Below are 16,253 nucleotides of genomic sequence, written 5' to 3' on the forward strand. Positions count from 1 at the left end.
TTTTGTATAAATTCTTATATTTTTTTTAATTAGCGATATTTTCAATATTTAGAAAATCTGACAGCTCTTTTATGATAAAAAAAAAACTATTTATGGATCATAGGATGCATCTCAAAAATTTATATTAGTGATTATAAATATTGTTGAGTAAACACTTAAACAGGTAAGTGAAAATGTCTAGCATGAAAAAGCTGGAAAATTTAAAACATTCTATAATACTATTGGAAAAATGTTTTGATATAGCTAAGAAATTTGTTTTTTTTGGAAAATGTAAGATTATTTCATAAATAGTACATTTAAAGACAAATAAAATTGTAAGTTAATATTAATTGTATACTATTATCTTTACTAAATATTTGTCAATTTAAAAAATTTATGTCGGGTGAACATTTTAAATTTGATAGTTTATCTTTATTATAATTCCAGGAATATTTTAATTATTGGAGAAAACATTATTTATTAAACAAAACCCACTTATAATTTAAATGATAAAATACAAACATAAATTAAACATTAAATTCTGAGATATAAAATTTTTAAAAATGTCATAAATTGCTTGGTTGTTGGTGTTTCGATAGAAGTTCACATGCTTGTATGACTTCTTCTTAATGATTCTTCATAATCATTTTCAATTTCAGAACTTCACTTGAATTACCTTTAAATACTTCAGTCTAAACATGATCAATAATTAAATTTAACTAACCATTTCAATGTTTATTTCTATTGTTAAAATTATTATGTTTGACGTTTTGTTATTTTTATAGCTAGTAAAATCACTCACTCTAAGTTTTTGAAAACAAATCAAATTTTTCTGGACAGATTTATACACATCATGATGGTGTGAGTTCTAAGAAATATGTATGTCTTCATCATATGAGTTCTGAGTAGCAACAAACTAGATCCACTTTATCAGTGCCTGGGGTCGGCCAAAAAATTAAACAAATAAAAGTCTTTTTTCTTTTTAATTATCATTTTTGCTATCTCTTTATGTTTAAAAATAATCATTAATTAGTTTTTAAGACTTTAAAAACCTAATCCACTTCATATACTTAAAATAACATGTTTTATGAGTTCTTATTGCTGGCGTATATCGCTAATTACAAGTGTATGGCAATCAGCGCTTGTATATCTAGACTATATTATTCTGGTGTCTTAACAAAATTTATCCTGATATTCAAATGTTTAAATATTTCAATTTATTATTTAAAATTACTGAATATTAATTTTATAAACAAAAGATTAAATAAATGTTATTTATGAACAAAATGCTTTAATGTATTATTTACAATGTTTAAGAACCCTATATTTCAAAAGAATTTTTCATAAATCATAAATAATTCTCAATTCAGACTTATGAAAATTATAACGTTTTACATATAAAATTTACACATTTCCTTTTTTCATATGAATAATAATATTTCCTTCACATTATTGCTATTAATAAACTTTTTTAAAAAATTTTTCACAATATTCATAATTTATTGTTCAATTTCCAATGTCTCTGCCCAGTTCATGGCAAATTATACACTTTTTTGATTTTATTTTACAAGAGACATGAAATATCACTACAATTCATAAATATACACTATTAGTAGTTCAATATTGTAAATAAACCCTTCTTGACAGATTTGTTGCTGGTGTTGTACCACGTGGAAGAGTATTTGCATTTGAAAGAATGTTATGGAGGATCTCTAGGGGGAATGTGCTCTTAAGACATGCTGATATTGAAGAACTATTTAAGGACCCAGCTACAGTAAGTGTCTGTAGATGGTGCTAACATTGTTTAATATTTATCACATTTTCCAGAAAAAAAACAATATAGGCTGTGTAGTTTATAATATTCAAGTTCAATAAAAATAATAAAATAGAATAAATAACAGTGTAAACATTTTGTTTCTCAATTTTTCCAAATGTAATCATTTTATCCTATATAGCGGTGTATGTATGTCCTAATGATATTTACATTTTTCAGGGAAATTTATTATTGAAGACAGTATTTGTAGCTTTTTACCAGGGAGAAGAGCTGAAAGCAAGGGTGAAAAAAGTATGCATGGGTTTCCATGCTACTCTTTACCCTTCCCCTGCTACTTCTCAAGAGAGGTTAGACATGGTTCAGGAAGTCAAAACAAGGATAGAAGATTTAAAATTGGTAAGAACAATACTTTTTATCACTTATAAGATATCTTAAAATCATTATTGTTCCTGTTTTTTTTGTTTTTTAGATTTTAAACCAAACAGCTGACCACAGATATAGGGTACTTTTAACAGTGGCAAAACAGCTTCCCAAATGGACTACAATGGTCAGGAAAATGAAGGCTGTATACCATACAATGAACTGTTTCAATATGGATGGTATTCAAAAATGTCTGATCGGTGAATGTTGGGTTGCTAGTCATGACTTGCATCTTATTCATCAAGCACTTGCGGATGGAGGGGTTTGTAGTTTTTTAAACACTTTTCATATTAGTAGACTAATAGGACTAATTTGACAGAGTATTCAATAGATTAATGTTAATATATTAATTTCATAAATAAAAATTTAGAAGTACTTCAATAACAGACATTATTTATTATATAATTTATAAGTTATTATTATTATAAGTAGGAAAAAATTTGTTTGCATACTTTATTTTCTACATGCAGTTCAAACAATCCTTTATATGAATTAAATATAAATACAGAAATCAAATTATTCTGGAAGAAAGTTTGTTGAAAGTTATCAGGTTGTATTAAAAATCCATTGATAAAATTAAAAGATAGAAAATATTCTATGATTTCTTCTTAATTTTTATGGTGGCCTAAAACATTTGTTTTTAATTAATTGACATTCTCCACCCAGAAATACCACCTATCATTTTTATAATATCTTATAACATTTTGGAAAAGAGGAAGTTTCACAACAATTCAACATTTATTTTGAGCTTTCTTAGTTTTCTACTGAACTAAAATGTGTGCTATAATTATAAAAAATAAATTTAGTGATAGTGTAATAATTGTTAGCTATCACTTCTTCTTAATTTATTAAATAAATCTTAAACCTTTTTTTTACTTTTGTCTCTCCTGTGTAAGTATTAAGTTTTATAAATTTATAAATGAAGAAAATTAAAGATAAATAATTAAATAAATATTTGAAAAGTATAAACTCATTTATATTTTTAAAAAAATACTTCTTACACCTTAGAATTTGCATTCCGTTATTTTTAACAAACTTTTAACCTTTTCTTTTAAAAGTGAAACTACAATTTAGTAGAAAAAAAAATGTTTCAGAATGCTGTTGGAAGTACAATACCTTCTTTCTTAAATGTTATTAAAACTAATGAAGAACCTCCTACTTACAATCGAACAAATAATTTCACCCAGGGCTTCCAAAACTTGATTGATGCTTATGGTATAGCATCTTATGGTGAAGTTAATCCAGGTACGCATACTTTTGTCTTTTGATCTATTTCAAATTTGTATTTAGAATCAATGGAATTGAATTGAATTATAAATTTATGAAGGCGAATTACTTGGTATGAAATTGAATTGAAATACAAATTGATGAATGAAAATTTTTAAAAATACTTGCTATAATGAACTTCATAACAATAAGACCTAACATACTCAAGAATTTAATACCAGTTATCTTTACCTACTGTCCTCTTCTACTGAAGTCCCTTAAAACCTAAATCTCCTAAGTCAAATCTAACTGAAACATTTAAAGACAAAATTATTCCATCAATTCATTCAACAAACAAAATGCTCTATGTTTTGGCTTATATACTATCTCCACGAACAATCATTTTTTAGTTGCACCTTCCAGTACATAGAGATAGAGTCCAACTACAAGGTAGATAACCTGTTGTAGAAAATAGGTTTTATTATGTGGTTTGTAAAATAAAACAGTAGATAGTGACACTGCTCTGGGATGGGATAGCTTGTTATTCCTTGCCTCTAGAACAGTCTGTTGTGGCGTCTATTGGTGAAAACACATTCTCATTATTTTTGTTTATAAAACCCTCCCTAAATTCCACAACATAACCTCCTTCCTTTCTCCTGTCACCCACAAGTTCTAAGGACTGGTTCCTCTCATTCTTGTTATCCACTAGATCAGGAAACTGGTGCCCTCCACTAGTGTAACTTTTTCCTTAACATCATCTGGAGAGTCTGATCTCCTTAAGTGTTGTAACGTTGAAAGACTGATGTTCTTATGGTTAGCTCCTCTCCTCCCCCTTTCAATCTTAGCTTCTCTATCCTTGCTTAAATCTCAAGCCTACCTGCCTTCTAACATTAGAACGTTTCTAACATGCAGTATCTTGGCCTCTGAGAGATCATATTAAATACCCGTGATTTAGCTTTAAGAACAATCACTCTTCATGTCCATAACCTCAATACCATCTTAATCTGAATCAGATTTTGAAGTAGTATACTTTATCTTATAAAATAAATCCAGTTTACTTCTTAATCCTTCTTGAAAGCTTTAACTTTATTTCCAGTCATATCCAATGTCTTCTTTACTATCTTCCATTTCTCATCCATATTTCATACATAACCTGTAGTCCATTCCTTCCATCTTCCATTTCTTTTTCATAAAATGAAATATCATTTTAAAAAAAATTTGTTTCTTGCTCATCTCAATTTATCTTACCATTCATTATATTTGTTAATTCATCTCATGTGTCTTCATTATTGTTTATTAATTTATTATTATTGTCTTCGTTAATTATTAATTTAATTTATTAATTTAAATTTTTTGTTACTATATATTGTATCATAAAAATAATCTTCTTTTTTATTGTTTACAAGCTCATAATTATAATCTCCTCTATTTTCCATCAATTTATATTTTAATCTTATTTCATTATTTATAAATGTATCTTCTTTATTTAAAGTTCCACTTATTTATAAATTTGTTTTGTCATCTTCACTTACTTTTCCTAATTATAAGTTAATTTTCACTCAATTACTTCCATATTCCATCAGTTTTATCAAGAATGTAATTTTTTTAAATGAGGGCCACATTAACCTAGAGAGAATCCTCAAAAACCTTCATCCTCACCAGAAGCCCCCTTCTCATGCCCAGGCTCCATATCGTTCCCAAGTTGCGGTTGAAGCTCCAAAAGATTATTGTGTAACATGAGTAATGTGTGAAAAGATTATTTTGTGTTTCACTAAACTGTGAACTAAAACTTAAAAAAGGAATAGAATCATGGAATAGATTGTTTAGGAAAATAAAAAATCAGTTGAAGGTATGCCTACATTTGTAATTCCCTATTCTAAACATTCTGATAGTGTACAGGCTATTTGGGTCATCAATGAAGTCATCCAATTTATAGGATCATGAATCCTAATTTTTTTCACAGATTGCATTTTTAACAATTTATATGTTATTATTTTGTAAACCTTCATAAAAATGTAAATTATTTTCCAATTTTATGAAAGATATCTTTTATTATTATTATATTTCTGTTTATAAATTATACATATTACTTCAGAAAGAAGAACATTTTCAAAATTATATAAAATTTTTAATAACCCAATTTCTAAAAACTTCAGGTTTTAATGAGTTAATTTTTCAGCTTTGTATACAATTATTACCTTCCCATTCCTTTTTGCTGTAATGTTTGGAGACATAGGGCATGGTTTTATTTTATCTCTTTTTGCTGCTTGGATGGTGATTTGTGAAAAAAAACTAATGAAAAAGAAGTCTAACAATGAGGTAATCTTTTATTCATATTATGAACGGTTAAAAATTCTTTAGCTCTCCTTCCATGGTTCATCATTATAAGATAAAGAGACCTTAAACTAAATAAAAGTAGTCATAATTCAGTTTTAATTAATATAAAACTTTAGAAAAAAGTTGAATTGAGGCAGAAAATTTCCAAAAAATAATTAATAAATTAAATATTCATATTTACAAAAATATTACTTTCCTTGAAGCTAAGGGATTGTTATTGATAACCAGACTTATAATGACGATAAAATAATCTTATAAAAATATAATAGTTTATATGAAATAAAAAATAGAGTAGATAATAAAACTGATCTCACAATACTCATTAATATACTAAGTATATTATGGTTTGAATAATTTAAATTTCAGAATCAATATAAAGTTAATAAAGCTAATAACTGTTTTAGTAAAACTATTTGAAAACATTGTAACAACAGAAATTTCAGTGTTTGGCAGTACTTCAAAAGACAAGTTTACCCTTGACTGGCACTGGCATAATTTTTACACATGGTGTATCACAGAGGCCTTAGGAATCCAAAAATAAATAATGAAAGGAATCATAAATTTTGTCCACTCAGAAAATATAATATATTTATAATTTTATTATTTTTTTTAATTTTATAAAAAATGATCGATATTTGTTTTTGGATATCCCATCCCTACAATTGAATAGAATGATTGATACTGCCATCTATTGATGATTTAAATGATCAACTAGTTTGACCATTGTTATGTCATGAATAACTGCGTCAGGCTAAGCATGGCAAAAATGCCCACCAAACTTATGTTGTGATGTCTATTATAGGCCTCCTATTAGACTTAAATTTTTATTATATTGATTAATTTAAATTTTATAATTGCGAAAATATTCTTCTGGGACACTTTGAAAGTCGGATTTTAAAATTATCAATTACAGATTTGGAACATATTTTTTGGAGGACGGTACATTATCCTGTTGATGGGGCTGTTCTCAATGTACACTGGATTGGTTTACAATGATATTTTCTCTAAATCAGTTAACCTATTCGGATCTAGTTGGAGACAAAACTACGATCGATCGACTGTATTGGATAATACCATGCTTACTCTTAATCCATCGACTGATGACTATAGTACAAAGCCATATCCATTTGGAATTGATCCAGTATGGCAGGTAATTAATATAAAGAGAAAAGTTGTATACATTAAATTTGTTTACATATTTGTTGTTCCCATGGTGAATTATTATGTTTATTTTATTTTTCAGCTTGCTTATAACAAAATTAATTTTTTGAATACATACAAAATGAAGATATCTATTATCATTGGTGTAATACATATGATTTTTGGAGTCTTCCTGAGTATACCAAATCATCTGTAAGGTGCTCTCTTTTATATATTGTTATTTTAGTATTGAATAATTAAATATATTTAAAAAAAAAAAAAATTACTGTCATTTTTAAGTGACTTTAATTTGAAAGGGTGCTTTAAAATATAAGAACAAAATCATACAGTTGAAAGATAAATTATAATTAGTTAGAATGAAAGATTTAAATTTTTGTTAAATTTTAATATTAGTGATTTAATCTGAAAAGAATTTTTACAGAAATAATAATTAAAAGGCTATTGAATACTAGTTTTTTCTGGTTAAACCTTTTATGATTATTATCTAATTATACCCAATTAACCTAAATTGGAGCGAGTTTAATTAACTAATACTTTTTTCTTAAGATCTCACTCTGAGCTATTTAAAAAAAAAAAATTAAGGTTTTTGGTCAAATATACTCATATGCCATATGAGAATAATATGGTAAAAATTTATTGCTCCCATTTCTGTAACCCTTTATTTTCCTAAATTTCTTTCCTAAAATTCTAAAGTTTTGATACAACTTTAGGGTAATTAGAATTAACCACAAACAACAATAAGAGTTTTGAGATATTAGATTTTTGAACAAAGTTACAGGCAATTGAACTAAATTCTATGTCTGCTAATATATTAGTAGACCCAAATCTATTGCCGTTTAATCATTGATGCTCATTTAATACTCCATTGAAATTAATTTCACATTTCTGATTATAATACTCTATATAATATTATTGAAGAATAAAGATTAACAATGGGCTAAGCAAAAAAAAAATAATAATAATAAGTTAGGAGTAAAAATCAAGTTAAATGCTGTTGCCAACAACCTAAAAAGTGAGCTGATTGCCACAATCATAATTACTGTTAAATATAACGGCATTTAGCACACTTTTTAGATTGTTGGCAAAAGAATTAAGCTTGCTTTTTGCTTCTAAATCTTATCTTTTTTCGCTTAGACCATTACTGATTTCCAATCTATATCAATTATAAATTATTTTTAGTAAAACTACTAGTTTTTGTGTACAGCTCCACTTTTAGTTCATAATTGTTTTCTATTTATCAATTTTTTTTCAGACACAGAGGAGACAGAATCTACATTCTTTTAGAATTTTTACCACAGCTAGTTTTCCTGTTGGCTTTGTTTTTTTACTTAGTCATGCTAATGTTTTTGAAGTTCTTTCTTTATTCTGGAGAATATGATCAAACCAGTAAGTTTAAAAAAAAAAATTAGTTATTGAACTATTTGATAAAAAAAATAGTAATATTAGTTCTTAGTTTAGAGACTATCTTACTTATACTTTATTAGAAATTTTAGATATTACAGGATTCTCAGAAGTAGTCACTTGCCCTTGTTTTGAATTTTCTTTTTCCTTGAAGAGAGTTTAAATTCTTACACTATTGGTCAGTTTTTAAAAACATTCATTGGATATTTATGGATCTCTCCACATTTTATTTCATCTTCCACAGCATAACTCTGAGAGCTTCAGTTATCCTCTAACACTGAAGTTCCTAAACTTTTTTGCCACAGCAAACTTTTTGGGCTAAAAACGTTTTGCACCACCCTTATCAAGCTAAGAAAATATACACCCCTGGTACAGGCTTGGGGCACCCATAGACACACTTCAGGAACTGTTGCTTCTAAATGTAGTTTGATGCCAGCCCAACTTTTTTGTAGCTTTCACTATGTATCACTAGTACAGAAATATCTATGATCTCAGCTATATTCTTATTAATATCAATCAACATATCAGGTCTATTAGAAGTCACTATATGATCTGTTACAAACAACTGATTCCAATACAAATACACCTCAGTCCCTTCACTCTTGATGAGGTTTTTATAATATTTTTGATAGTACTTATTATTGGATGTCGAATTGTTTTTCAGACCAATCAACTAGTGATAGACTTTTGTAACATTATCATGTCTCTTTAGGTATCCTTTGCGAACAGCGAGTTCTCCAACCTCCAGTTAAGTTCTAAATAAATTCATTCATATACACGCTGGCACAGCCTACACTTTTCTGAAATATTTGTTGTTTCAAGACTTGTCTCCAGTAAGATATTATTGCTGCATCATAATAGTTATTATTATTGCCCTTAATGATTATTATGTGAAAAAAATTATGTAGGAAATAATAAAATAATTGATGATTATTATAAACTTTTTCTTTTTCCTTTTTTAGACCCATTACGTGGCATTCACTGTGCTCCTCAAATTCTTATTATGTTCATCAACATGATGTTAATGAAATCTCCTACTTTACCTGGAGCTGATAACAACAGTAGCGGAGATCAGTCTAACAGTACTTTCGTTTGTGACCCATTTATGTATAGTGGACAGGTAAGCAATTTATTCATGCTTCATTAGTTGCTCTATATTAAATTGATTTTATTTTTATCCATTCACTTTATAGGATGCTGTCCAAAAAGCTCTGGTGGGAGTTGCTTTACTTTGTATTCCAATTATGCTTCTTGGAAAACCCCTTTATCTTATATATTTCAAGAATAAAAAGCTTGCTCTTGCAGCGGTATGTATACAATTATATTGATTTATTATTAATAAATTGATAAAACAAATTCATAATTATTAGAAACATCTATCTCTTTTTTAAAAATATGATGTTTTTTGTGATAATAAAATACAAAATAATGCTAGATAAAACATTCTCTTTATTATTTTTTTTTTTCACGGAACGGCCTTTCAAGACCACGCGAATATCAATACTTTTTCCTTCTCACTTTCTCTCTTCTTCTCTCTCAGTATCTTCTCATCATTTCTGCGTTCCTTTGTTTCCTTTCTTCCGACCACGCTGTACCCTTCCGTTTTTCTTTATTTGCCGCTAAAACATTTATTTATTTTAATTTTTTTGCGTACTGTTCTCTATCTAGGCAGTCCTCTGTTATTTTCAATTTCTTTGTTTCCTCTCTCATTTGCTTCACATATCCTCCTACGCTCTTATATTCATGGATTCTGTCAAAGAGTTTCTTGTTTAGTCTTCTTTGGTCTATTCTCATCATGTACCCATAGAATCTCAGTTTTCTGATTCTTATTTCGGTTTCCAGGTCAGTTATCTCCCTGTAGATTTCCTGGTTGGGTCTTAATCTGTAACCTTCCTGTGTTTTCTTGGGTCCATAGATTCTCCTCAGGATTCTTCTCTCTATTTTCAGTAATTTTTCCAGGCTAGGGTGACATGTTGTCTCCATTCCGTATAAAAAATTACTGGTTTTATGACCTTGTAATGTCTTATTTTTGCATTAGACGATAGGTTCTTTTAAAACATTCTCTTTATTCTAAAAATAATAATTTCACTTAATTTGTAATAGCAAAAGTACTTTTATTTTCTTGTTTATTTTTCATTTATATGAACAAAGATTTTACATCTATTTAAAACCCTTATGTTTATGAAAGTTATGGAGAGAAGATTTTTTTAATTTTGAAGTGACATATGCACAATTAAACCTCTAGTACTCCCAATGTGACATGGCACATGGAACACTTGAATAATGATCTGAATGATCAAGACAAAATTTAAGTCTCATTTACATTAATTTTTCATTCAGTGTCTTTATCCATTAATAACTACTGAACTGCTGAGTTCTATTTTGATTGCATTTGGTAATAACTCTAAGATTGGCATAAAAACTAGTATTTTTAATTCTTAATAAATTTTCAAGTCATCCATATTCATCATCAGTTTATGAAATGTTTTTTGTTTGAAATAGAACTTTCATTTGTTTGATACTTGGTTTGATTTTGTCTAAATGTATGTAGAGTTCAAATGGAGATGTTGGCTGTGAAATGCAAGCAATGAATGGAGCTGTTGCTGGTGTGTTTGAAGATGGTGCAGAAGAAGAGTATGAAGAGGAACCAGCCAGTGAGATTTTTATTCATCAGGTTATACATACCATAGAGTATGTGCTCAGTACAGTTTCACATACCGCTTCATACCTCAGACTGTGGGCATTATCTTTGGCTCATTCTCGTAAGTATGAATGGTTATAATTCAACAAAAGGATTTTTTTTTTAAATATATAGTTTTTGTTATACAATAGAACTTCCCTTGATCGACACATCTGTCAAGTGGACATCTCCCATAAACAAACAGTTTTAATTGCCACTATACCATCCTCATAGCATTGTTTTCAACTATTATTAACTGCATCTTCTAATAAATAGATGGTTTTCAAATTGACAAGTTGGTGTAAAGTGATTTTGTCAACGAGGATGGTCAATATTCTGATTAGTGCATCTTTGGTAAGAGGAAAGAAACTGGAAGTCACCCAAAAGCTAGTGCAATTTGAATTAAAAAGATTTAAAGGCTGTTGACTGGACTTTATATTTGATACAAATTATACACAAAACTTTGAGCCGCCAAAATTCTATACATATTTTATTTAATTTTCAAAATTAAACTATCTTTTTATGCAGTTTCAGATTTGTGAATTTCTAAAACCTTTTTTTTTTTTCATAATCTGAAACTCTTAGTAAGTGGACGAACTATTATTCCCTAGTGATGTCCACTTAAAGGAAGTTTCAGTGTATAATATTTATTTGTTTAAATGTCATGAATGTTTAAAGAAATACATGAATATTTTGAACCTGTAATGACTGGAACTGGATATAAAAATTTTAATATCCTGAAAGATACAAGCAGCCTTGTTCTTATAGATTTTAAGATGTACATCTGCTTCTCTTGCAATTGTATAAGTTGTTCAAAAATAGGAGGAAGACAAAGGCAATATTGCACATGTAAGAGAACTGAAATATTATGGGCTGTGAGGACACTAATGAAATTAAGGTGCCTGAGTGGTTGTATTCGATAATCATGGCCAAGAGAGATTAGCAGATCAGCAGATCAATTTTCAGGAATATATTCTATCACAGGAAATATAGTATCACTATATTTTTATTGTTACTTTAGTACTTTTACTCCAAAACATAAATCCTAATTTCGGTTTCAGATTAAGTGAACTTTGACATCACTGAATTTAGAATTATTGAATCTCCATTGTACAAGATATTAGAAAAATTATGTTTCAGTATGTAGAAAAGATTCTGAGGTCTTCGACGTCTTGAAGAAAAAAAAAAAAGAGATAAAAACAATATGAAGAGCAGACAGAATCTACTTTTAGTTTTTCTGTCCTAAAACTCTCGACCCAAGTCTAATGCCCTGAAACTTACCATCTAGAATTCAAAAGTCTATTAATACTGCTATTCATGGATACAAAACGAGACTACTTATGATATAGGAATAAAAATCTCTAAGTTGTATGTATTAAACATTGTGTGAAATATTTATCTCAAAGAAAGATGAATCGATTTGAGCATTAAGAAGACTGTAATAATACAAAATGGCGGGACAAGCTCCTGCTAAATATTATTTGCTCACATTACTTTACAATTGTGTGAGTTTGTGTATTGGCATGTGTGTGGGGATTAGAATGCAGAATGCTTTCTTATAAATAAATTCAATTTGAATACTTGATATTTAAGATATATTTTGAAGTACATTTGCCATATTTCAATAATTTATCTATTTATCAGTTTCATTGGTCTCTGTTTTAGAACTTTCTGATGTATTATGGAACCGAGTACTCACGCTTGGTTTTGGTCATGGTGACTATTTTGGTGGAATAACCTTATATATCATATTTGCTATTTGGGCATTTTTTACAATAACCATCCTTGTACTGATGGAAGGACTGTCAGCATTTCTTCATACTCTAAGGCTCCATTGGTAATATTTTGATCAATGAAATTGTAAGATGATACTCTATTACACTCACTATGCAGCTGTTATGTATACTGCTATTTTTTTTCTGACATTGTTTCTGCTATAGTATTTAGTATTTTTTATTTGTCTTGCAGTTTCACAAAAAATAAAAAAGTTACTATATGTTGCTAAGTGGGTTCTACTAATTTAGTAATTAGATATTTTAAAAGGATTGTTAAGTAGATAAAATTAGATAGGTTTTAAAATTTTTATTGTATAGTCTTAATTTCATAATTATTTACTATTTAAAGGTATAATTCTTTTTAATTGAATTATTAGGGGTGTTAAAATGTATTTTATAAATAGAAAATGATTTAAGAACTTGACAAAATTTAATTATCAATATATTTTTTATATTACATTGGTTTTAATACATAACTGGGTCAATGTCACAGTTAAAAGTAAATGCAGTACTGACTTGATTGAAAGGATGTTTTTGTAACTAAAAATGTATAAAAAACATTTAAATGTTCCTTACATAATTTATCCTTATTAAATATTGATCAAATTGTGAAATCTTTATCTTTTAAACATTTTTAATTTTAATAATTTAGCTTTATTGCTAATTTCTTCCAAGAGTATTGGAAATATAGAAGAAAACATTGTTTATTTATATAAGAAAATTAATTTTATAGATAAAAAAAAGAAAATTAAAATTTTAATGATAAAACATAAATCTAAATTAAATATTAAATAACAAAATATAATTGGAAGATTATTGATTGACCGTGTGTAAAGATGAAAGGAATATGGTCCGGGTGCGGTCAAGAATCCATTTTAGTTTTGACTGCCGTCAAAATAGCCCTGAAGAAGCCCTGCAACGTGGGGCGAAACGTTGGCTCATTAAAATAGTATATTTCTACTATTTGAGTTTTTCTTGACCGCACCCGGACCATATTCCTTTCAACAAAATATAATTATTTTTATAAATGTCATAGTATACCTGTTTGTAGGTATTTCATTTCAATTTCATATTTGTTGAGATGATTTTCTTCTCAAAAATAATTTTCCATTTCACTACTTCACTTGAATTATCTTTAAATACTTTAGTTTGAGTGTTACTGTATTTATTGGTTCATGATTTATATCTAAATTTAATTAATCATTTTACTGTTTATTTCTACTGTCAAAATTATTATCTCTGACTGATTATAATTTTTATAAATTAACAAAAACACTTTCATTATATTCTTGAAATAAATCAACTTTTTGTGATCAGATTTATAAACATCTTGTTGTTTTGAATTCATTGAAAAGACTGACTGCTGTTCCGCCTTCAGTGCCTGGGATTGACTAAATAGTTCTAACGAATGAAAGTTTTTTATTACCATTTTGCTGTCTCTTTTTACATTTAAAAATAATTTATATTAGTTTTTGACTCTTTAAAAACTTAATTTACTTCATATAAGTGAAGTAAATTTAGTTTTTGAGTCTTTAAAAACTTAATTTACTTCATATAAGTGAAGTAAATGTTTTATAAATTCGTATTGTTTGTGTGTACCACCAATACCAAGTACATGACGATTGGCATTTGTTTTATATAGAATGCATTGTTCTGGTGTCTTTACAAAAATTGTCTTAGTTATCTAATATTCAAATATTTAAATTTATAATTTAAAATTACTAAATATTCATTCTACATGTTATCTGTCAACACAATGCATTAGTATGCTGATTACTATCTCTAATAATTCTATATTTAAAGGACTTATTTAAAAATTGTAAATGATTCTTAATTCAAACTTTATTATTAATTTTTATTAATAGATTATCTCTTTTCTTTTTATAACAATATTTAAAATCCAAATCCATTTGAAACTGTAATTTATTAAAAAATAATTTTTTTTTTAAATTATATTTTAGGGTGGAATTTATGAGCAAATTTTATGCTGGCCTTGGACATCCTTTCCAACCCTTTTCATTTGAAAATATTCTTGAAGATTCTGAAGAAACAGACTGAATACTTGAAAAATCAAAGCTATTCCTGTTGAAATTGGAACTTTGTAGAACTCCTGCTGTTAAATAAAACATTGTTATTTAAATTTATGAAAATTTGTACAATTCACAGTATAATAATTCTGTTATTATAGTCTATTGTAAGATATGTAGTTTTCAGATGTATTGATTTGGAAGATAGCAGGGCTAGATTAACCATGTAGCAGAAGTAGCAAATATAGCCCAGTGCTGAAAGTAGAAAATTGTTTGTTTGTAAAATATATCAGCAGCCCTGGCTACTGTAACCAGATAGTTTTGCTTTGAAAAAATGTTTTCATAAATATACTTCAAAAAATCCAAACACTTTTGAAATTTTTTTCTGTAAAACATTTTATTTACTTTGTAAAGGAAAAACACACTGTGAATACGCCTGTCACTAACACTCCAATCGTGTTAGATCATGTTTTATTTGTGTGTTTTTTATCATTCTACATTACCTTCTTGTTATATGTATGTTATATATAATTTTTTTTCTAAAAAAATTACCTCAAAACCTGTATTTCCATCAAAATTCTTCATGATCTCAATACTTTCTCTTATGTATTCCATATAGTAAATAAAATTAAACTATTTTATCACATAAACATTCATCACAAGTAACAAAATTAAATTTAATTTTATGGCAATAATATTTGGGTGCCAGATTATTAAATTAACACTCCGTATTCATGAAATCCATCCATTGGATATTCCTATTTGGTAAGTAATTATTTGCTTATGTCAGGCCACTAATTGGAAAGCAAAATCACCAGAGCAAGAAGGTAACTTTATTGGACAGTGAATAATAATTTTGTCATTTCTATTGGAAGTTACTTTGAAGGAAGGAAAGGAAAAAAGTTAAGGCAACTGAAATGAGGTCAACCTTGCAGGTCATAACACTTGTAGCATTATCTCTTCAAAAATAATTAATTATTTATGATTTATTTTTGGACTTTTATTGTTTTTTACTTCAACAACTTTAAATATAAGAGGTATATTTGCGGGTTAAATAAAAATTTTTCAAGATCTTACCAATTTATAAATTTGTGTGAAGAAGTATTATTAAACATTTTTTTAAAGTTATAGTTATTGAATACTTTAATTGTAATTCATTAGTATTTATTGAACATTTCGATTCAGTCATTAAGAAGAAACAAGTAGTGAAGGAGTACATAAATAGTTGTGGAAGCAGATATGTAATAATGTTTATGTTTTATGTAAAATCACATTTTTTTTTTTTTTATTAATCTAATCTATCTCATTGTTCATTGCTACCAAACAAGATCAACAAAGATTAACTCGAATTTTTAAATTTCTGAAGTTTTTTATTTATTAAATTTGACTAAAGTAAATGTAAAGAGTTTATTTTCTGAATAAATAAAAATATTTGGCACGATGTTTGATTTAGCTGCATCAAGTTTTGTTCAAAATATATCTTCGTAATTAAA

At 27.5% G+C, this 16,253-nt stretch overlaps 1 protein-coding gene across 3 annotated transcripts in view; it reads left to right on the forward strand.

Moving 5' to 3' along the window:
• Positions 1–15,029, forward strand: part of LOC106684339 (V-type proton ATPase 116 kDa subunit a 1) — a 128,835-nt gene extending 113,806 nt beyond the window's left edge. For all 3 annotated transcript variants that reach the window (XM_067050851.1, XM_014426359.1, XM_014426360.3), the window contains 13 exons: positions 1,627–1,753; positions 1,973–2,149; positions 2,223–2,435; positions 3,268–3,418; positions 5,559–5,698; positions 6,630–6,866; positions 6,960–7,069; positions 8,130–8,263; positions 9,241–9,398; positions 9,472–9,585; positions 10,830–11,040; positions 12,624–12,795; positions 14,695–15,029. In XM_067050851.1, the coding sequence (XP_066906952.1) occupies positions 1,627–1,753; positions 1,973–2,149; positions 2,223–2,435; positions 3,268–3,418; positions 5,559–5,698; positions 6,630–6,866; positions 6,960–7,069; positions 8,130–8,263; positions 9,241–9,398; positions 9,472–9,585; positions 10,830–11,040; positions 12,624–12,795; positions 14,695–14,791 (2,041 nt within the window). In that variant the 3' untranslated portion in view covers positions 14,792–15,029. The remainder of the gene's footprint in view (positions 1–1,626; positions 1,754–1,972; positions 2,150–2,222; positions 2,436–3,267; positions 3,419–5,558; positions 5,699–6,629; positions 6,867–6,959; positions 7,070–8,129; positions 8,264–9,240; positions 9,399–9,471; positions 9,586–10,829; positions 11,041–12,623; positions 12,796–14,694) is intronic.
• Positions 15,030–16,253: the final 1,224 nt, after the last annotated feature.

This window comes from Halyomorpha halys, unplaced genomic scaffold (assembly GCF_000696795.3).
Source record: "Halyomorpha halys isolate HHAL.00 unplaced genomic scaffold, Hhal_1.1 Scaffold571.1, whole genome shotgun sequence".
NCBI classification, from domain to species: Eukaryota; Metazoa; Arthropoda; class Insecta; order Hemiptera; family Pentatomidae; genus Halyomorpha; species Halyomorpha halys.